The sequence below is a fragment of the Cinclus cinclus genome, chromosome 3 (genome assembly GCF_963662255.1).
Source record: "Cinclus cinclus chromosome 3, bCinCin1.1, whole genome shotgun sequence".
Lineage (NCBI taxonomy): Eukaryota > Metazoa > Chordata > Aves > Passeriformes > Cinclidae > Cinclus > Cinclus cinclus.
The window spans coordinates 50,965,053-50,988,699 of record NC_085048.1 but is presented as its reverse complement, the minus strand read 5'-3'; the positions used below and the strand labels follow the sequence as shown (position 1 = coordinate 50,988,699).

General features: G+C 37.0%; 1 protein-coding gene across 1 annotated transcript in view; it reads right to left on the bottom strand.

Annotated features, from left to right (window-relative positions):
- The window catches only part of NKAIN2 (sodium/potassium transporting ATPase interacting 2), a 513,845-nt gene that overhangs the window by 262,660 nt on the left and 227,538 nt on the right, over positions 1-23,647 (bottom strand). The window contains exon 2 of the mRNA XM_062488772.1: positions 15,339-15,476. Coding sequence (XP_062344756.1) covers positions 15,339-15,476 — 138 coding nt within the window. The remainder of the gene's footprint in view (positions 1-15,338; positions 15,477-23,647) is intronic.

Sequence of the window (23,647 nt, the reverse complement as noted above, 5' to 3'; positions counted from 1 at the left end):
TGGGAGTATGTGATTGGAGCACTCTAGATTTTGGATCATAAGACAGTATTTTGCAGCTTATCAGCATCGTTTAAATGACTTGAGGAACAAAAAAAAAAAAAAATAGAAACTCAAATAGTCTTAACAGTTTGTCTGGACTATATAAGCCAAAATTCAGATGTGGAACCGAAGTGAGTTATGTTCAACGTGTACACCACCTAATTTGAACTGGACTCAGAGGAACTCAGCAGGGAATAACCCAGCCATATGAAGTAGTAATGATGCCAAGAAGGCAGTCAAACAAACAAACACAAAAAAAGCCCCAAAACCAACCAAACAAAAAACCTACTATTCCATTTGGTTTGTAGAGATAGGAAGGAAAACTTGAATTTCCAAAGCACAAAGAAATGCTGAAAGATGATGGAAAACTGCTGTACTTTATCATAAGAACTTGTTTTGCTTGTTATGTCCAGTAAGAAAGTTCAACAGAGACACAAAGGCTGATAAGAGGATTACAAGAAATGGAAAAACAGAAAACACAAAAAGCTCACAGAGTTGAACGTTGAAGGAATAACTTTTACAGATAGGTTAACTACAGCACGTGTACATAGGCAGCAGAACTGCGTAGGTTCCATTTTTGAGACTGGGAACTGAGTGGAGAATTTGCACCACGGCAAAGTCCAGGAGAGCAGAGATGGCCGAGTATCTCATTATTACCTACATTAAGGAGCACAAAATCGAATACAGTGACCTAAGTTATTCAACAGTGAAGAGAGAGCATTCATTATATTTTGCAACTACTAAATGAAGGTTTTCTATAGAGAAACAGGGCCAAGAGTAATACGGTGTGATTAAGTCCATATTCTATTTATTTGATTTCAAGACAAAAAATTTTTACTCTCAGGATCACTCTAGTGATACACACCCCTTTAAGACAATAAAAAAATAAAAAACCCTCATGTATTTCAGTGTGATTCAGTCCTCATGATTTTCAATGCCAGCACTTACTTGGCAGTTCTGTTTCCCAGATGACCAGGACAAATCTGGGAGTCACATCATCTCTCCTACTAGTGGTATGAAGACTAGGTTTATGGGAAAGGCAACACAGTATTCAAAATTCCCACTCACTGTCCTGCATGAACATACATACACATGTTCCTGACTTAACCAGAGCTTTTTAGTTTCTACAGACTCTAAGTGATGTGGTTTGTGCAGGAATCCTCCTATTATGCACATCTTTTAAAGTGAATTTGAGTGCAAATCACAGCATATAATGATCAAAACTTTATTACCTCATTCCATGGTCAGTGCCTGTTTTCAGAGCTTTTGTGATCATAAATAAAACTGGCCACTTTTAGAATCTGTTATTCTAGAACTCAAATATCAAATGGTAAAAAAGACAGTGTCAATAAAGTCATCAAAGAGACTTCTCACACAGAAACAGCAATGTATTTTAGAAACAGACACACATCACAAAAGGCTGTTTATTCACACCATGTCTACCCCATGTGAATTTAACAATGACATCTTTATGAGGGAAAAGCACTGTCAATCACCCTCAGACATGCAGACAAACCCATTAATATTGGTAGTAATTAAATTTATAACACAGGTAAGTCTCTCAAGACAGAAAGAGGATTTCATTTTGCTACAGAATTCAGAACATCAGTATGAAATAACAAATTGGCTTAACTAGACAACTAGTTGGTGTAAGACCCAAAACTTTTGTATCTTTTATGTCACTAAAAATATTTCAAATCTATGAATAGGTAATTCAACAAGACTAAAGACAGGAGAGTGTTTCTTATTTCACAGAAAGTAGAAGTAGTAGCTAGGTAAAACAAAACTCACAACATCAGTGACAGGCTTGTTTCAACATTGAATTTCAAACAGGAATTTCCTCTTCAGGCAGATGTAAAATTAAATATGTAGAGTGTTTAGTGCCATAGGCTATGAATAACTTTTTGCTTTTTACTCACAACAGAAATATTTTGTATATTACTTTAGATCTAGACTAAAAAAGCTATTCAAACTATTGAACAAAGGACACATGGCTATGATGATTTTGCTTGTTTATGCATTGCTTACATAATGCTATCCTTTAACAAAATTTTTATCCAAGGAAAAACATATAGGCTCTTCCAAAAGAAGGTGATTTAATAAACTTGAAAACTACTGTAGGTATTCTAATGAGTTCAGCATTTTTCCAGTCGGACAGTAAACCCAACAGGTAAATGCTTAATTTTGTGAGCCATAAATGAAAGCAAAAATATTCACCAGTTTCAGAGTACAATCAGCACAGAATCTTTAACTGGCCTACTAGCTGATAAAAACAGCATGAAACTGAAAATTATTTATGTCTCATTCACCCAAAATTGATATTCAAATCAATGAAAACAGCTGCAAAGCTTTAATATATTAAATAAAGAAATATAAATCTAACAAACGGGATGATTGGAAATAGTTAAGAAATTACAGCTAGGAGCAAAATTGAGCAGCAGCACTATGGGCAGCTCGAACTGGTATAGGGGGAATCATACCATTTAATTGTAGAACTAAAATGTTACTTTACTAGACTTGTTTAGAAATAAAATTTATATTGATATGTAAAATTCTGTCCTTAGAGGCATTTGTAATTCAAATCTTACCTGCTGAGTTCACAGCACAAAAAATGCTGCTTCACTATGATCCAACTAACATGAATATATGTAGAATTAACATCTATGTCTAACATACATAATAACCCATGAAACAAAATGCAAATAAATAGTGTCCTTGACAGCTAAATTATAGAAGTAGGGGGCATTGGAAATTTTGGAATATGTTTTATAGTGCATTTTACAACTCTAGTCATCGTATATCCTGCCTCATTCAGAAAATCTATCTCCATTGGTATTCTTCTCACAGACACAGGCAAAACTTGAAAGAATGCCCATGACCTGTTTCTTGTGGAGCTTTGGGACCTGAAAACCATAATGAAAACATCAGAAATTTTAAAAGGTAAGTAGAGATGGGAAGAGAAAAACATCTCTCCAATTCTGAAATGGAGATTTCTGACAAGACTTACACATTATTTTATGCAGGTTCTTGTTCAGCTGGGGGAAAAACAAAAAGAGGCCACATTTGGAATATAACTGAAGAAAAGCATGTCCATCTTCTCTTAGATTTGGAAATGGGGATTTGTAAATAAATAGGGTAGTATAGCTTTGTGCGTTTCTTAATGCACCTTTCTTGTAGCATGACCTCAGGGTGACAATGAAGCTCACAAAAAAAGAATCAGCCACGTTTCCTAGGAAAAAAACCTCCTGAAAAAATTATGAGGGTGGACTCCGGGTACTGTCAGGTCATCCTGTGCAGAGATATAAGACAACTATGACTAAAGTCAGCTTCACTCAAAGTATTAAGAATGCATAAAACTTAATCAGTTGGCCAGAAGAACAACTTGGTTTTGGTACAGTACTGGTAAGTGTTGCTGCTCAGACTTAATTTAATTTAAAGCCAAAACTGCATTTTAGCTACATGCAGTACAATGCCTTTTCAAATATACATGCAGAGATTAGCAACTGAGTCAAAGTGAAGAGATTACAGGGAGACATAGAAGTACAGAAGGAGCTAGAAAAGAAAGAAGAGCATCAGCAGAGCTGTTCCTCTGTGATGGTATTCCACAAGCCCAGAGCCAGGAGCCAGTTGCAAAGGAGAGGCAGCACAACAGAGGAATATGAGATTTAAGCAAGCAGTTTGGACTGAAGGCAATGTTTCCTGATCTTTTGTAATGTATATTTCGCTATGTTATAAGCTGTTAATTGAAATATATTAATCTTCAGGAAGGAGTGCAACAAGAGATACCAGTAACCATTGCAACAGCCACCAAGCCTGACACAAAGCCAGGTTGAGGCACCAGCAACTTTTCCCTTGCCAAAAGAATGTACCAGCTTTGTCTGGGATAATTTTCTTCAGAGTAGCTGGTATGAAGCTATGTTTTGGGTTGGTGCTGAAAACAGTGTTCCTAATAAAAAGATGCTTTTGTTGTTGCTGAGCAGTGCTTGCAGCCTGCCAAGGCCTTTTGTGCCTCTCACCCCACCCCACCAGTAGGGAGGCTGGGAGTGCCCAGGAAGCTGGGAGGGGGCACAGCCAGGACAGCCAACCCCAATTGACCCTGGGGACACCCCATGCCCTATGACATCGTGCTCAGGCTATAAGGTGGTGGGAGGGGGAAGAGAGAGGGAGAGGGGGATGTTTGGAGTGATGGTGTTTGTGTTCCCAAATAATTGTTAGGCGTGATGGAGCCTTGTTTTCCTGGGAATGGCTGAGCTCCTGCCTGTGCATGAGAAGCAGAAAATTAATTTGTTGTTGTGGTTTGCTTGCTTGAACATATTTTGTGTAATATCTCAAACTGTCTTCATTGCACCCTGTGTGTTTTCTCACTTTTACCCTTTCAATTCTCTTCCCCATCCCAGCAGAGGGGAGTGGCTGCATGGGGTATAGCTGACAGATGGAACAGAGGGATACTGTCCAAAGATTGTTTTATTTATTTATTTATTTATTTTTCTCACAGAAGTATTCCACACTGTTAGGGAGCTGTGATTCCAGTCTTTATAGAGAGTTTGTGGCATCATGTTTGCTGGAGGCATTGGGTAAAACATTGACTTGTAACTTGAGAAAAATGGATTCACATGATTATCTGTCACAGTCTTTATCTGATAATGAAAAAAAATGTCTCAGACTTTTAATGTTTTGGCTCCTGTATTTTAAAGCTGTGTGGAAGAACAGTTCCCTACTCCAGTAGCGTGACACAAGGACAGAGACATCAAAAGCTCTGAGGTGGACAGATATCACCATGAATGAATGCTATAAGCAAATAAAAGATGAAAAGATAGAGCTATAACCTTTTAGACAAGCACATGTCAGCATAATTGATAAACACCAGATGGAAAAAAATGCTAAATAAATAATGTGAAAATCCACAGTAATAAATTCAGGCGTAAATCTGGGAAACACAAGGAAACCTGATTATGTTAGATAAAGAAAAATATTCAGCACTGAACTACAGAGGTCATTCCAGAGCAGTGGAAACATTGCCTTATCCTTGCTTGATTTTTAATTATGTCTAGCTGGCCAGGGCTATTGGGTGCATAAGAGAATTTTAATGCTTTCCACTGCAGTTTAGGTAGAGGAAGCAAAGCCCATGGATTTCATCTCTAATCTCTTCCTCTACATATCTGTTTAAAGACTTCATCAGCTAAGTCGTTCATTCTCCTTGCTCTTTATAGTATTTCAGCTACAAAGTGCCAGTTAGACATTATTTTAACAGAAAGGGTTGTTATTTCTTCTAAAGAGAAAAAAAAAAAACTATTAAAAAATGAAGCACAGACTCCACTGGAGAATAAAATCCACTTGTCATTATGGTGACAAAACAGAGGATCTGTTCTAAAGAAACAAAATGAAATGCAGAGGGACTTCATGTTTTCAACTTTCCATGGTGTGCTCTCTGGTTTGAATGCAAATAAAATAAAATATTCATTCTACATTATTTTCAGTTCTACATGGAACTTTAGTCCTCAGTGGTGACTCCCTGGAAAACCATCTTCCGTTTCTGTGGAATGGGAGAGAGAAAGCCATTTTGAATGGCTACTTTTTAAATGTCAATACAATTTATTGAATGGGAATAAAAGCTCTAGGAAAGGGTGATTGTAGCTGAATTCTACACCAGTCAAACCTATCATGAGACTAATAAGTGTGGATTTAAATTAAAAGTATCAGTCATTTTCCTGCACTGAACAGGTTCTGCATAAAATTTCTTGGGACGCAAAGATGCACTTAATTAGATGATGCAAATTAAAATCTTTCCTCTTCTAATAATCAACATTTTAACCACTAAAAAGCAATATTAGCTACGTGTCTTTAAAAGGACTTTTTATAATGGAAAACTTAAAAAAACCTCTAAAATTAGTGAAAATCCATCTCCATCTGAAAGAAAACAAAACTACATGCAGAACTGTTCAAGTAAATTCTGTACTGAAGTCTTGTCCAGAATGTCTTTAATAATTTTTCTGAAAGTATATCAAATTAATTTTCAGGAATCAGTGGCTTTAAGAACCTAATATATTTCATGCTCAAATAAGTGAGAAGAGTATATTGTGTTTTTAAAATGCTTGTTTTTTAAAAAGCCTCTTGGAGTCTGGCAGTTTCTCTTTTGCTCTTTAGAACTTTGTTTTTTGACAGCAGGGAACTTCTGAGAAAGTAATGTCCTACACAAAATTTAGAGGAATCAGAGACTAAGGACCTCTTATCTGGAATCACTTCCTTTTTATGTCTTGACTAGTTCTCTGATCAGCAGGAGGTTCGTGTTTTGGGTTTTTTTTCCCATTGTGCTTTCTTAGGGCTAGCAGATTAGCTGAGTACTCTTTAATCTTGAAAGAATATTTTACATTTTTTAAAGAAGAACCATCCTTTACATATTTTTCTTTCGATTAATTATTTGTACACTCAATGCCTCACATGTAAATAAGTCCCAGTGAAGAGAGCAGATAAAAGTAGTCAAACTTCACGCAGACAATTACAGGGAAAAGAGATACTCTATCCTAAATAATATGAAAAAGACCCAAGAAAGGACAGAAAATACAGAGAAAATTACCGTAGAATATCTTCTTTCACCTACTTCCATACAGTCAAGACAAGTGCACTCAGTATAATATTATACTAGAAGTGATTCTTGAACATATTTATTCAAGACTTAGCAGAATGTCCAGGGCTTGAGAATTTGAAATCCATTGAGATGTCTTGCAAGTTATCAAAACATATCTAAAAGGAGAGGTACAAAGCTCTGGCTCATCAAATCTTAGACCAACTTTTTGGACTGATTACCAGGTAAAAAACAAAACCACTTGTTTTAAACTTGTATTTAATACTCCACCAATAAGCTAACTATTAAGCATACAGAAAGAACTGTTTTTTGAAAACTGGAATACTTAAGCTTTGTTTGATCAAATTCTGTATATGTGTGAGCCATTTGACTCATAATTTGGACTAGTGCTATGGCCAGCCAGCTATTCACAAAATTCTACTCACTACACATTCCCATCTCTACCCTAAAACAGGCTAGATTCAGTTACAAAAGTAAACTGCTGAGCCAGTCTTTTAAATATAAATTAAAGTACATTTGAATTCACAACATACTAAAATCTAGTCTTTTAACACAACAGCAGCAAAAGCACTCTATTAAACAGCATTACCTCCCTGTGAATCAAAATCCCTTTCAGCATATGTTGTTCAAAGTCCAAAGGGCAGTCTTCTACTTAAATCCCTACTGATTTTTCACAGCATCTCCCAGAAGTGAGCAAAACTCTCCAATAAAATAACAGTTAGCCAAGTTTACAAAGGCCATTTGTATGGAGGTAGCATCAGTAGTAAAATGACATACTATAAAAAGAATCACAAACTCCCCTCTTCCTTGGCATCCAAACTGTGTTACTAATTTTAATGAGAATTTTTAAGAGAAAAAAGTTGCAATAGTGTGCAACTTCCAGGTATTTCTGAACATGGAAATACTTCAGAAAGCACTGACAAGACCTGAGAAAGGACTACTGAAAATGTGACCAGAATAAAGGATACTCTTTAAGAAGAAGAGCTTTGACAAACAGCAAGTATTCCTCAAACAAAATATTAATATAAATTCTGGACTGAAAAGAATACTAACGTATTGAATACTTATAATGGAAAATGCTAAGGAGAATTCATTCTGCTATTCATGGCATGGAAAACATTTCAAGAAAATGCCCCTATGCAGAAACTAGTACAACATAAAATACGAGTGCTTCATTAGCACCAATTTATCTGGCATAACAAAAATTAAACCATGAACGAAACAAAGCTAATTCAGGGCTGAGGTGGATTATCCAGACTGTAAGAGTCTTAATTCATGTTATGGAGTTTCACCAGTGTCCCAAACAAATTTGTGTAAGGTTTACTACTGCTCTTTTAAGTTTTCCAGTTGTAGGTTGTATCCTTTTTTTGTCCTCATCTTCTTGGTCACACATTTTGTACTTCAAAGCTTTTATTTACTTCAGTGCAATCCTATGCTGCAATAGTTTTAGCAATTTTGTTTCTTTGTTTACTTCATCAGACACAACTGTTCTCAAAAATGTTTCTTATAGTTAACTGTCTCTACTAACTAGCTATATGAGTGTGCTGTTTCTCCCTTGCTTTGTCTCCTCTTTAATTTGGGATTGTATAGGGATCCTAAAGCAATATTCTATTCCCTCATCCCTGGAAATATTCAAAGAAAATGCAAACATGATACTTAGGGAGATGGTTCAGTGGTGGGTCTGGCCATGTTAGGATAATGGTTGGACTCAGTGATAACAGATGTTGTTTCCAATCCGAATGATTCTATCATTCATCATTTTTTCACCAAGATAAAGGTTAGCAAAAAATGTTTGTTTCCTGATACTTTCTGAGACACAGTGACCACTATCAGTGGCCACTAACAGTGACCACTATTTAATCACTGTTAATTGTTGACTAGATACAATTCTGTTTTTAAAAACTCATCTGATTTTCTTTCAGCTGAAGGAAAACTATTAACATAACTAATTTTTAATCAACTGCCACAAGAACAAAACAAGTAAGCACTGAGGAACTATTTTGTTGAAATTTCACCTGAGCGATAGTTCAATATAGATGTAGGCAGAACTTTCCATAATGGCCAATTTGGGGGCTGCTATCACTTCCTTGATCTTGCATAGTTTGTGTTTTCTGAATCTTTTTGATTTTTCTGATTGAGAGTGTAATGGTAGTGTGCTTATAATACAGCAACGTGAAACTAGTGGATGACAACCTCCACTTTTCCTTCCCAAATGCAAGAACATCTTAATACACATTCAGCTCTCAAATAAAATAGCTCTTCTGTGCTCCCTGCTACAGGCACATGTGAAGTTTAATTCCTGAAACTGTACTAAATCTGGGGAAATTGCTATCCTGCCAACATTATTTTTCATTGTTTATCCTTGAGATACCTCTTTTGTTTGATTTGTTTTAATTTTTCCAGTGGGTAGATATATATTTGGATTACTCCTGATATTTTAGCAATTACTTAAGTTTTCATTGACACAGATTTTCCTGTTAACATGGAAATATAACTGTGGTCACACACTTTCTGGTTGATCTGGCTTGCAAGTACTAAAATATAAATCACCTTGCATTGCATTACTTTTTTCATCCTGACCGAAACAAATAAGTCCTGGAAATTTTTACACTGAGAACAGCATGGATAATGAAAAATGTTTTATACAAGTACCATTTCCATTTTAAGTGGATTTACTTCAGTTTTGTTCAGCTTGCTTCTAGCTCACATTCAGCAAAGATTTTTGTAAATAGTGACAGAATATCCTAAAACTTAATAATTCTCTTGCTGGTATTAGTGATATTTCCAATGCAGGAAATAAATTCTGTTTTTTTAAGCCCAATTGTGCCAGAAATACAAATCTAAGGAGCTGGTCTTCTCTGAAATATAGTAGATATAATAGCTAACTGTTTTGTTACTTGAATTACAAAGAAAATCCAGTGACTATTAGAAATAATCCATTAATAAACTAAATACATTGAAATACAGAAATTAATATATAGGTATGAACACATAAACAAAGGACAGAGACAAGACAGGAGTATTTAATGCATTCATTCCCTCTGTCTTCAACATGGAGGATGGACCAAGAGGGCCTCAGTGCCCTGAGCTGGAGGACCATGACTGTAAGAACAATCAACTCCCAGTGGATCCTCAACTTTTGTAGGATCTGCTGCTCCAGCTGGATGCCTACAAACCTATGGGGCCTGATGGGATTCATCCAGATTCCTCAAAGAGCTAGCTGATGACACTGTAAAGCCTCTCTGGATGATTTTTGAGTGGTCTTGGGAATCCAGAGAAGTTGACTTCCAGTTGACTGGAAGCTAGCTAACATTGTTCCAGTTTTCAAAAGGGCAAGGAGGACCCTGGAAACTATATGTCTGTCAGTCTCACTTCAGTGTCTTGTAAAATCATGGAAAATATTATTCTGGGAGATAGAGAAAAATGTCTGGAGGACAACACAGTCACAGCCAGTATGGCTTCACAAGGGGAAAATCCTGCTTGTTGAACCTGTTTTCCTTCTACAATAGGGTAACCCACCTCATTGATCTAGAAAAGCAAGTATTCTGGAACTTTAGCAAAGCTTTTGATACTGTCTTCCACAGTACCCTTCTGGACAAAACGTCCAGCTCCCAGCTGGATAACTGTGTTATGTGATGGGTGAGCAACACCCTCATGAGTTGGGCACAGGTTATAGTGAATGGGGTGACATCAGGCTGGTGTCCTGTCACAGGTAGGGTTCCATAGGGCTCCACCCTCAGCCCTGTGCACATCAATATCTTCATTTATGACTTGCATGTAGGACTCAAAGGAGTAGTAAATTTGCCAAGGACACCAAATTGGGAGGAGCCATTGACTCCCTCAGTGGCAGAGAGGCCCTGCAGAGAGACACTGGCAAAGCAGAGGGCTGGACAATCACCAGCCACATAAAGTTTAAGAAGGGCCAGTGCTGGATTTGGCACTTGGGATGGGGCAGCCCTGGCTGTGTGTATAGACTGGGGAATGAGAGGCTGGAGAGCAGCCCCGTGGAAAGGGAGCTGGGGGTCCTGGTCCATGGCAAGTTGAACATGGGTCAGCAGTGCCCTGGCAGCCAGGAGGGACAACCCTGACCTGGGGGGCATCAGGGACAGCATCACAGCTGGGCAAGGGAGGGGATTGTCCTGCTCTGCTCTGAGATGGGGTGGCTTCACCTTGAACCCCGTGTGCTTGTTTTGGGCACTATAATATAAAAGAGATATTGAGCAATTAAAAAAATATCCAAATGAGTGACATGAGGATGGGGAAGGGTCTGGAGCCCCTTAAGAAGAGGGGCTGAAGTCACTTGATTTTTTCAGCCTAGAAAAGAGAAAACTGAGGAGAGATCTCATTTTGGTCTTCAACATCCTCACACGGGGAAGTAGAGGGATAGGCACTGATCTCTCTGGTGAAGATCAGTGACAGGATTTGAGGAAATGGCATAAAGATGAGATGGAGGAAGTTTAGGATGAACATCAGAAAAAGGTTTTTCACCCAGAGGGTGGCTGGGTACTGGAACAGGTTCCCCAGGCAAGTGGTCACAGCACCAAGCCTGACAGAGCTCAGGAAGTGTTTGGGCAATGCTCCCAGGCACCACGTGTGTGTCTTGAACAGGGCCAGAACTTGAACTCAATGATAGTTCCTTCCAACTCAGCACATTCTATGGTTCTGTGATTCTATGAACTACAGAATAAAACATTTCCATTCATTATTATCCATGACAAACTACTGAATCAAGGAAAAAACTGAAGAATGATATTATGTGTGCTTGAAGAAACTTGAACAAACAAATCATCTTTCCAATGGCACAATTTGAAACAGAATCAGTATCTTGATTCACAGCCTCCTGTGACAGCCACCAGACAGATCTACTACTGAAATGTTCAAGGTCATTTACTTAATTGTACTTATAATATTATTGGGCATAAGCTCAAAATGATTATGCAGAAAATTATTGCTTATGTTTCCAAATTATCATTTGCTATGAAAAGTTCTGTAGAGCAGAGAAGAAATTTCTGTGTCTGTGTGCCTCCTTCTATAAATAAATGTTTGCACTTCAGTTACAACACAGTAAATCACGTAAGTACAATTAAGCTGAAGCACTGAATGGTTTGTCTCAGAATGGAAAAGTACTTCCTAAGAAAACCTTTTACAAAGAGCAGATTCAAGTAGGAGTGTGACTTTACAGACTTCAAAATTTTGTGTCTTGCAAGCTGATGAGGATGCACAGTGACCATTCTCTTTAATTTAATCATCCTTTTTATTAAACAGGCTTATTATTTTTTTTTCCTCTTAACACCTAAAGGAAGGCAGAAGTAAAATAAGAGGAAAAACTTGTTTACTGTGCAGGTGAATGAGCACTAGAAGTTTCCCAGAGAGGTTATGGAGTCTCTCTGACTGGAGATATTAAAGAACTATCTGGATGCAATCCTGTGCCATGTGCTCTAGGATGACCCTGACTGAGCAAGGAAGTAAGACCAGCTGATCCACTGTGTTCTCTTCTAACCTTACCCATTCTGTGATTCTGTGAAAAATATATTTTAGAACAATTTCTGAACTGAGCTTGAGTACACACACTTTCTTATTATAAATAAAGCCATTATCTGGAAGATAAATCAAATTATGTCAATAAGGTGCATTAATGCCAGAACTCACTTATTTAAAATATTAAGCATAAGAATCCTTTTCTTATAAACAACTGTTTTATCTGAAAATATTTTCTCTTAAGATTTAGCAAAACAGTCTTCTGAAATTTTTTTTCACCAAATCATTTGCCATATGGAGACTGTCTCACTGTCTTTAAAACTCAGAAGGGTAGCTCAGAGGCCTTACAATTTCCCATGGCATGGTTGCAATTGTTGGCTGGTATCCTGGTGTGTATGTATGGGAGATGAACTGAAGCACATTTTCATGTACTGCTTTAAACATTTTTTAAAATAGGAAGGTAACATATTTCAATTTACAACAGAAATACTCCAAACCTGAATTGGTAGAGTCAGGGCTGCTTGTCATATAAGACATTAAGTAGACCCCACTTGGTGTGTTGAGTGACTGACCATGGCTAGTCTTTAAAAAGACATAGATTAACTCAACTGTACTCTCTGGGGCCTAATGGTTTGGCAGACTGATGATGCTGCAACAAGCTCAGACATTACGTAATTGCCTATTTCTCTATCTTTTTGTGTGTGTGTGTGTGTGGTCTTTTGTTTTTTTTTTTTTTGTTTTTGTTTGTTTGTTTGTTTGTTTTTCACATGCATATCAGGAATTACATGTTAAGTAATGTAGTACTAATAATATATACTTTTCTCCCAGACTTAATGTGATGAGGTATAAGCTTGGAAGGGACCTTTAAATATCCTTTAGTCCCCTGCCATGGGCATGGATATTTTTCTCTAGATTAGTTTTTTCAAATTCTTATCCACATGGCCTTGAACATTTCCAAGGATGAGGCATACACAAGTTCTCTGGCTGATTTGTTTCAGTGTCTCGCCATCCTCATTGTAAACATTTTCTTCCTTATGTTCAAGCTAACCCTGCCTTCTTTTAGTTTAAACCTATTGTTCCTTTTTCTGTCACTACAGGCCCTGGTAAAAAGACCTTCTCTATCTTTCTCTTCTCCAGGCTGAACAATTCCAGCTCTCTCAGCCTGCCTCCAGAGGACAGATGTTCTAACCCATTAACTGTTTTCATGGCCCTCCTCTGGACCTCCTCTAACAGGTCCATGCCTTGTTTGTACTGAGGGCCACAGAGCTCCTCTGCTGATCAACTAAATAAAGGATGAAATTTTTATCACTGCCTTCTTATTCAAACTGTCTGTGATAACTGGCACATTCAGGTGTCTTTTATCAACTCAGAGCAAGACTATTTGATCTTAGATTGGTTCTATCCAAATCAATGAGATGATGCAGAGGCAAACTCACAAAGCCAGATGGGCTACACAGTTGGGGTAAGCTCTAAGAAAGATGTGTGTGAAAATTAGTTAGAACAGTGTTGCACAACCCATATCATTCAGAAACTCATGTGAATGCACTAAATGCATAAAGCTGGTGTTTTTCCCTATTTACAATGCACTTATCATAGTAGCAGGCCATTTAAATCTAACTTTTTGTTTAGCTCAGCTGTGCATTTTATGCTCATGCTTCATTTTATGCCACAGAATAGTCTTGGGATGGAACATTTAACCCCTTTTCTTTAATGGGTGTTTGCATTTTGCATTTTTATTTTCAAGTCTTTTGTACTGGTCAAAGTACCAGAAATAAAAGGAAACTCTAGTTCAGATTACTACTAATATTGTAACTTCAAGGAAAACTAAATATTTAAGTCTTTCAACATACTTTTCAATGTTGATAGTAAATTTTTTAATGTATTGAATTGTTTGCATGCATAATGGCATTGCACATATACATTTTTTTCAGATACAAATTTTCTGCATATAGGAGATCACAGACAAAGACACATATGTTAATATATTTCTCCTAGAATCACAGTTTTGCAATATGCATGGTAGCACAGGGGTAAAAGCAAAATATTTCTGTATTCTGAGTGACTGCTGGTATGAGGGAACAGTAAAGAAAGAGACTTTGCAGAAGAGGGTGCAGATTCAGCGGAGTTAATGAAGGCAAGGGGTATGGCATTAAATTGAAAGAGTAAATTGAGAGTAGGTTTAGATTAGATATTAGGAAATCTTCTTCACTGTGAGGCTGGTAAGACACTAGAACATGTTTTCCAGAGAAGCTGTGTATGCCCCATGCCTAGAAGGGCTCAGGACCAGGTTGAAATGGAGTTTAAAGCAATCTGGTTGACTCGTGGCCTGCCAGGCTGGATTCTGGTGGTCTTTAAGTTTGATAGAAACCATTCTATCATTTTAAGATTGCCTTGTTTTCATCTGATATGAAAATATGGTTGCATATGGGCAAATTTTTCAGCTCCTGTCTCTGAAATGTATACAAGCTTTATGTGAATTAATAGTTAATTTTGGCAGCAAGATTGCTATAAAAATGTAACAAAAGGTATTCTGAATGATGGTTTTCAGAGTTTCCATTACTCTTTCCTTGCAGAAGTACAAATGGCAAAAACCCCACAAACCCAGAGTATGAAATAAGGATTTAATTATACTACATTGTGCCAGAGAGTACAGACATACTAAGTCTGTGTATAAGGGGTAGCTGAATAAGGAAAGAAATGGATTGAAAATATTAATTAACATCTAAATCCTTATTTTCATACTGGACCTCTCAGTCCATTATTTCTTACCACATCATCCTACCTCACTTTCAGGTTGGATTATAAATTGTAGGAGGCATGTACATAACAGATAAGCACTCTAGCAACAGTAGTTAATAACAATAATGAGTAACTATAATGAATCATGCCTCTGTTGGGGAGGTCCTATGTAGCTAGAAAAGTTATGGCTAACATTTAGACTGGCTCTAAATTCCCCTAATGCTGAAGACGTTGTAATTCCTAAAGCTGACTCCACTTGAAAGTTCATATTGTCATTCAGCTAATGATCATATTGACTTTTAACTTTTGGAGACTGTACCAGCTGATTATTGCAGGTGTCCCAAAAGCACAGTAAGTAAATGCAAAATGTTACAGAAAAAAAAAATAAAACAAGATAAGATTTCTATTTGTTTTATGAGTGATGCCGTTTGGAGCACTTTTCAGTTTGTTTTTTTTTTCACATGCATATCAAAGTAAGTAAATGAAATTAAATACTCACTCCTGTTATGTAACGAGGTCTATACTGGATGGTTCCAAATAAGCCAAGTATGACTATAATAATGTGTATAAAATTTGCGAGGATGGGTGCCCACTGATAACCAAGGAAGTCAAATATCTGCCTCTCCAGCACGGAAACCTATGAGTAAAAAGCAAAAGCATAAATAGATTAGAACAAACCAGAAAATATATATGAAGATATTTCCTTTTCCCATATCCAAGGCGATTGCTCTGAATTAAAAAAAAAAAAACAAACAAACCGTAAGCTGTAAAATGGGTTTGAAATGTTTCAACTTCTTGTTTTAATGAAAACTGCATTTCTCACTGGTTACTGACTTATATTCTACCAAGATACAAAACTAGAACAGTACCTTTGCAGGAGGAGAAACACAAATAACTGTTATATACACCAGCAAATGCTATAATGTTTTCAGGTATCAGTGCTGAAAATATGTGATAGGTTTATGACTTCTTCTCAGCTACATTGTTTCCATTGACAACACCATCCTTTAGCCTCATCTCTCCATGATGAAGGAGACAGGAAGCCTGTCACTTCCACAATTTCCCTGCATTTTGATTTGTATCTCTTCTCTCTATCCCAGCTGTTCTGTCAATGGGCTCTTACCTGTAACCAAATACATACAACTTTTTCATCTGGTTCTACTGATAATGACTCTAATTTACGTTCTTCCACTGTCACAAACATCAGCTAAAGTATAAACTCCCCCAAGACTCTAGATAAATAATTTTTAAAAAATTTGAGGAACAGCCCCAGGCTGATGATTACAATACCATTCCAAACAGATGGATCAGATATTAGAAAAAACTCCTTTCTAGCAATATCAGTAGAAATAATTTTGTAATTCCAATAGCAAATGTCCCTTAACTGGTGTTTTGACATTATGTAAAAATACAGTTCTGTAGCCCAGCCCATAAGGTAGAATGACATGTTTTGATGAAAATAATATTTATGTTAATATTAGACGACAACGTAATGGTGAATTTAGACAGAATCAAGGAGTTACTTTGACAGCATTCCAGTAATTTCACTAACTGGAATGGTGAATTGATGAACTTCATGAAAATGTGAATAATGAAAATAAAATTAAAATAGAATTATTATTATAATTCTTATGATAATAATTAAGATAATAACAATGTAAACACCACACCCCCACAATAAAAGAGAAAAAGAGAAAGATAAAGAGAAAGAGAAGGAGAAAGAGAAAGAGAAAGAGAAAGAGAAAGAGAAAAAAAGAGAGCAGGTTGTTGTTTCTTCATTAAGTTTCATTAAATAACAGGTGACTACTGAGTTTATGTAATGCTGTGGATGAACTGAATTAGGTTTATGTCCCAACCAATCAGTTCATTTAAAAAATAACACCTTTTGAGATCAAGTACTAAATTAGTAATTAACTGCTGCTCTTGTATGATAATGCTATGGGAGAATTTTCAATTTTCATGCCACAGTCCACTATCACATCAACACTTTCTTTTTGAAATCAAGTAAGAAAATTTTTATTAAAAGACAGCCTACATTTACATCAGAATTGCAAATGAAAAAGGCTGTTGATTACATATTATGTACTGACACTTGTTGAACTTTGAGATGGAGACTGCAAAAATAATCCTGAGAAAGTTTGTCAGCCATGTAATTTCAAATTTGAGTGTTCAGGTTTCATGTCAAATATTTAATTTCTCTTTTCAACAAAACCCCTTTCACACAATGTATCCTGCTTATAACCAGTCTTAGTATTTTGACTACCATTTTATTTTACATATTTTTTGAAAGAAATTATGTTCTTACATTATCAAAAATGTTTCTGAACTGATTTGTGCTATCCTAGAACTCTCTCTACCAGAGGAAAGTCACAGAAGAGGTCCCAGAATCCCAAGATATATCTAATGGTGACAACGGGATGAGGAAATAAAACAAAGATCAAGCTGTATTAAGAATTTAATGAAAACTCAGATTGCCTGTGCTTCTAAGTTTATGATTAAGAAATATTTCCTTGACTACAGGCACAGTAATTTATATTTTTAAAAAAGGACAATATGTGGCTTGAAGCAGTATTATGTAGGTCAGTGTGAAGTCTATTAGGTGTATCAGCAAGAGACCTGTTACACCTATGTGCTGTTAAACTGGTAACAAAGGAAAGATGTTCCCTTTGAGAACAGAGCTCTTATTTTCCTCAGATAAACAAAGAGTAAATGAGAACAGCAAAGCAGTAGCAAAAAGGGTCTAGACTGTACATAGTTCTAGTTTAGTAATGGTAGAGATTCAGCAAGCAGAAAACAATACATGGGAAGACACAAATCATTCAAACAGCAGGAGATCATCCAGTTAAGTATGCCAATTATCGAGGAAAATTGCAGCATTCTAGTCAATTGTATAAAAAGTAGAAAACCTCATACCCCTGCAATGACTTTTAGTCTAAAAGGAAAGTGTGCTATCATGCATCAACATGTTTTGTTTTGCTTGTTTTGGTGAAAGATGCAGTTCTACCAAAACTTTTTTATGGGACTGTATTGGATAAACGGCTATCCTGTGAGAATCTTTCCCTTTCACATACCAGTGTACTCTTTGTATTTTTTCCCATTACAAGCAAGTCCTTCAGTACCAAGCAACCACTCACTGATTTTGTGGTCATGTTGAACTTGGGGTGAGTAAATACCAGAAAGCAGGGCACACAAGGCAGGGGGTTAATGCAGAAGAAAAAGACAAGTCTGCACCACTTCTGTCCATGTATATCTATCTCTCATTTGCCACAGGCAGACTTGCTATTAGATTTTCTCACGTCACTTCAAGGAATCCACTGTGTGGGGCCTGCTGGATATGTGAAATGGTAGCATTTTGGTCAGGTATGAACAGATGAAATGTTGTGGAAATGCAACTCTTCCTGAGAAGACCATATTAACACAGCAAGATGAATTGTGGATTTATCAAATGGAAATTACAGGACAGAACTAAATCTTTATTCCCACTTCCTGAAGAGATAAGGGTGGAGAGAAAATAAAACTCATCCACAAACGAACATAAATATTATACAGACATTCTACATGAGTTACTTTTTTAAAAAATCTCATTTGGTCTGTGTTTCTAAAAGGGGAAAAGTGGGAAGTAGGACAAAGTAGTGACAAAGACTATTAAAAATAGTATTATGTAGCTTCCTCCTCTTCCACAGACGTCAGAATCATAAGGGATTTCCTTACATAGCAAGAGAAAATATAGATCTGATTTTGAAAGCATTTTATTCTTTTACTTCAAAATTTTGGTTAAACAACTGCACTTCTTCAAATCATACCCACTAGCTTCAAATGTTTAATGATGTTTCAAGGATGTTACAGAGAGAAAGGAAAGAGCTAACAAAGAAATATTAATCTTTAAAGTCAAGGAAGTTTCTTTCTTCTTCCTCAGAGTTTGGTATTGGTATTAGCACGTTTAACATTTTTGTTATTGACATGGACAGTGGGAATTCTTGCACCCTCAGCGAGTTTGCTGATCAGACCAAGCTGTGTGGTGCAGTCAACATGCTGGAGGAAAGGGATGTCATCCAGAGGGTCCTTGGCAGGTGTGCACCTCATAAAGTCCAACAAGGTCAAGTGCAAGGTCCTCCACCTGGATTCAGATAATTCCAAGCCCACATACAGGCTGTGCAGAGAATGGATTGAGAGCACCGTGGGTAGACAGACTTGGGTTGTTTGTGGACAGGAAGCAAAACACAAACTGGCAATGTGCACTTGCAGCCCAGAAAGCCAACCCATCCTAGGCTGCATCAATAGCAATCTAGCCTGCAGGATGAGGGAAGGGATTCTGTCCTTCTACTCTGCTCTGGTGAGACCCCACCTGCAGTGCTGCATCTGGCTCTGGGCTCCTCAGTACAAGAAAGATGTTGACTGGTTTGAAAGAGTCCACTAAGGCCACTAAATTGGTCACAGGGCTGAACACCTCTCCTAGGAAGACAGGCTGAGAGAGTTGAGATTTTCAGCCTGGAGAAGAGAAGGCTCCAGGGAGGCCTTAAAGCAGCAACCCAATAGCAAAGGGAAAGGGATTTTTTTAACAAGGGTATTTAATGACATGACAAGAGGAAATGGCTTTAAGATGAAAGAGGGTAGGTCTAGATTAGATATTAGGAAGAAACTCTTTCTTATGAGGGTGGTAAAGCATTGGAATAGGTTGCCCAGAGAGGTTGTGGACTCCTCAGTCTCTGAAGGTGTTCAAGGCCAGGCTGGATAGGGCTTTGAGAAATGTGGTTTAGTGCAAGGTGTCCCTGCCCGTGGCAGGGGTGCTGGAACTAGGTAATTTTTAAGGTCTCTTCCAACCTAAACCATCCTGTGATTCTATGATTCTGAAAAAGAGTTTGAAATGAGAAAAGCAAAAAGGAAAAATTGATGCTTTGGATGAAAAAGTACAGAATGATTAGAAAAGAAAAATATTTTTTATTTCAACTCCAATCTAATAATGCAGCAAACTCAACGTAGTGTTTTGGACAGTCAGGTTCTAATGTTAGAAAATGAACACCCACCACATTGTCTTCTTAGGCAGATTATTTGATGTATTCACCGATAAAATCACAGAAGATTTTATTTAAAGGGAACAATTTTACTAATGCATTATTTTTTTCCAGACTCCTGCTAACTGTTGTAAAAATAAATACAAAATAAAAAATGAACCCATATGCTGTCAAATTGGCATAGCTCAGAAACTTTCCAGATTCTTGTCAGAGGCTGGCTGTTAATAGATTAACAGTGTTACTGACCTTGAGGGATCTGTGAATTGAATTTCCAGAGGAAAATGAAAAGCATTTGGAGATGATTCTTAAAGTATATGATTGAACTAGAATTTCAGACAGGAACCACAAAGGAGAAACCAGTCAAAAGATGATTTATAGCACAAACTCCAAAATGGAAACTGACTAAGTGCCTTTGCTCAAAAAGCTCCCTGAGAAAAAAGTCAACCATGACTACTTTAGAATGATACAGAATCTAAACTTTGCACTGATATAAATTAAGGTGCACATAGGCAGACACACACAAGAGGATATGTACAGCCCCTGCAGCCAAGGTCCTTGGACAGCAAACACAACACACAGGCACCCAGCACACCAGGGCTGGGGCAGGGTTACACAACTGGCTGAGTGGTGGTAACAGGATCTCAACAAACTCCAAAGGAAAAAGAATACTAACTTAAATTACAGTGCAGGAGAATTAAACAACTGTAGTTTATATTATTGGTGCATGCTAAGAATGAGCTAAAGAAATTAAGCTCTAATCACTAACTCATTAAGTCCCCTCAGCAAAACTGTGTTGTATCAGATGCCCACACCATCTAATAATGCACTTCTGCTATTAAGTTAGACTTTAAGTTTTTAAATGACTTTGAGTTATTGCTCTATGCCATAGAAAATGAGACAGCATCAAATAAATACAGGTATTTTTAGGCCTTTAACTAACAAATTATTTCCAATGCTAAAGCCTGCCTGCATGACTACAATATCCCCAGCCAACACTCCTCCAGCACTTCCATCATTTTGAGGCAGAATGCATTTATTTGTGCCATTCCTTAGAGAGGTTCATTTAATTTTTCATCAAAATTTCAGATAGTATCCTGAGATAGAGGGCCCAGTTAGTCAGAAAATTCTCCACAGTCACCCTGTGGAAAAACAGATTAATATTTTGAAAGTCAAATCTACATGAAGTACGCATACAAATCTGCAAGCGTGCATACGCACGTGAGTCAAGTCCTTTACTGCAAGACAGCAAGGTAAATAAAAACTTTTTTTTTTTTGGGTAAGAAAAAAGGCAACACTAAAATGAAGTCTTGTGAAGAGCTGTGGACACAATGGCACATCTCATATAAACCATCAAAACCAGAACGAGAACAGGTAATTCAAGTTAAAATCAAGAAGGAATTAGTTTCCACTTGTTCATTCGTTCCTTGAAGGAAGTCACATATATAATACTAAGCCACCATCCTTAATCCGTTTGATGTTGCTGAGAGAAGGAATAGGCCTTCACCACACTTGATAAGAAGGTAATCATAGTTTTTAAAAATCCTGTGTAGCACCACATTCCTGCATCATATTGTGTATAAGTGGATTTCTGCTGTGACCTACTAAAGACAACAAACCTCTCCACAGGTACAGAGTGCACTCAGTCTCAGCTGCTGCCCTCCATAACTGAGCATAGCAATAATAAATAATTTTAAAAATGGCATGTACAAGTTTTCTACAGTAGGTTTACTACTATGTAGTAGTGAGAAGCATATCTACACAGCATTGTAGAGACAATTGTGCCTAAAATGGCGATAGTTCTTACTGTTCAAGACCAAATTCACTTTTGCTAATATTTAAAACAACAACAAAAATCCAGAATTTGTGAGGTATATTAGATTTCAATCCTCTTGTAACCAGAAGAGCATTTCAGTTCATTTATGTGTTTCTAAGTTTTGAATGCAATTGCACACTCGATCTCAATGACTTATTTAGATGGGTTAGAGGCTTAAGTTCATGCCACACTTTAGATCACTGATATTAAAATCAGGATACAGCAAATTTTGTGTGTGTGCATATGTGAATGCTTTAAGACCACCGAGTTTCTTATTTCTGGCTGGCCACCAGTAGCAAGATTTAGAGATGTGTCTGAAAGAAAACTTTAAAAATCCATCTCCATGTAAACTCTTCTACCCATGAGACTATCAAGAAGTTAGCAGTTCAGCTACAGGATGAACTTTAGCAACGGGTAGTAAAAGTTTTAATCCCAGTAATGTATTTCATTTCCTGTTCATGAACACTTGTAATAACAAGTGTAATTATTTAATAAGACATATTTGCACTCCACCAAATCCAGGGAGAGGTGCATAAAAGTGGTTTGCTCTCAAAATGATAAATTGGGTCAAGTTATGAGGTTCTTTTCTACCTTAAAACCAAGATGATATTATAGCACAAAATACTCAGCTGCCAAGTCCCAGCAAGGGGGTGTAACAAGAAGGCTAGCAGTGATTGTGGCCAAAGGAGGGATAATGACAGATGGGTTTGTGACCACCAGTGGGCATTAGCTTAAACACTGCCAACACAGAAGTTTCCTTCCATCTCTTTGGCTGGCCCTTATTTTTCCCTCCATCTCTCTCTCTTAATCTTTCTCTCTCTTCTCTGTTCATATCATTCTAAAAAGAACATTGGAGCACTGCCACTCACACCTTGATTTAATGTGACAAAATTAAATTTTACTGACCCTACTGAGAGAGCTTGAACCAATTCTAAATGTAAAAATGCTTTTGAATTAAGATTTAATAATAATTTATAATTGAATAGTCTGAATTAGCCTGCAGTAAAGCCCAAAGGCAAAATCAAGCATTCAGAGATCATTCAGAAAGATTAGGCTTATCAAATACTTTCAAATTGTCTCTGTCTTTCTGGAGATATTTACCAATAAAATAAGTCTTATTTTCATTCAAAATGATATAACTAGTTTCTATACACTGGTTCAAATTATACTAATTCCATTTGTGAACTCCGGAGAGATGTGATAATGCTGTCATGGAATTTACAAAAGGAAGTATCTCAGGTACCTTCAGGTAGTGAACCTATCTTCTGTGTATGATTCTCAGTCCAGAACAAACATTGGCTTAATACCTGAAAAAGAAATTACCCTATAACAACAGCAAAAAATTAGTCTGTAGTTCTCAGCAGGAAAGGCACACCTGTAAGAAACCTCATTAGCCAAATTATTTTGAGTGGAGTTGGCAGGGATCACTCATTATCTCATCAGGACTGAGTCTCATAATAATAACCAGACATTTAGTGATTTCACATCAAGTGAAAATAGCCAATGTAGAGTCACTAGCTGTTGTGTCCCAGTGGTTTTATTTGTATGCAGGCGTATAAAAGTGTCCACAGAGCAAGAGAGAGAATGACATGGTGAGAGAATGACAAGGAGTCCATGTCAGAACTGTAAGGCACAGACAGCTCCTTTGTAATCTCTCATTCCACAACTAAACCTAGATAAACAGAATGCTGACTTTACTGATTCCAGAAAATCTCTCTTAAGATGCTTCTACTGGAGTAATCATTATTACTAACAGAATATTTGAAGCACCTGCTACATTTTCATGCCTTGACATCACCTGAAAACTGATATTTAAACTATGCAGATCAATTTATGGAAGACAGATAATTGGCATCACTTATAGACAGAAGAGTTTCTACCTGCTGAATTTTGCTTATTACCTGTGTATGAAGCCACCCATCCTTAGGGAGCTCCAAGTACTGTGGAAGGAATCAGGGTATCTTTTATGCAACATGGCTACCT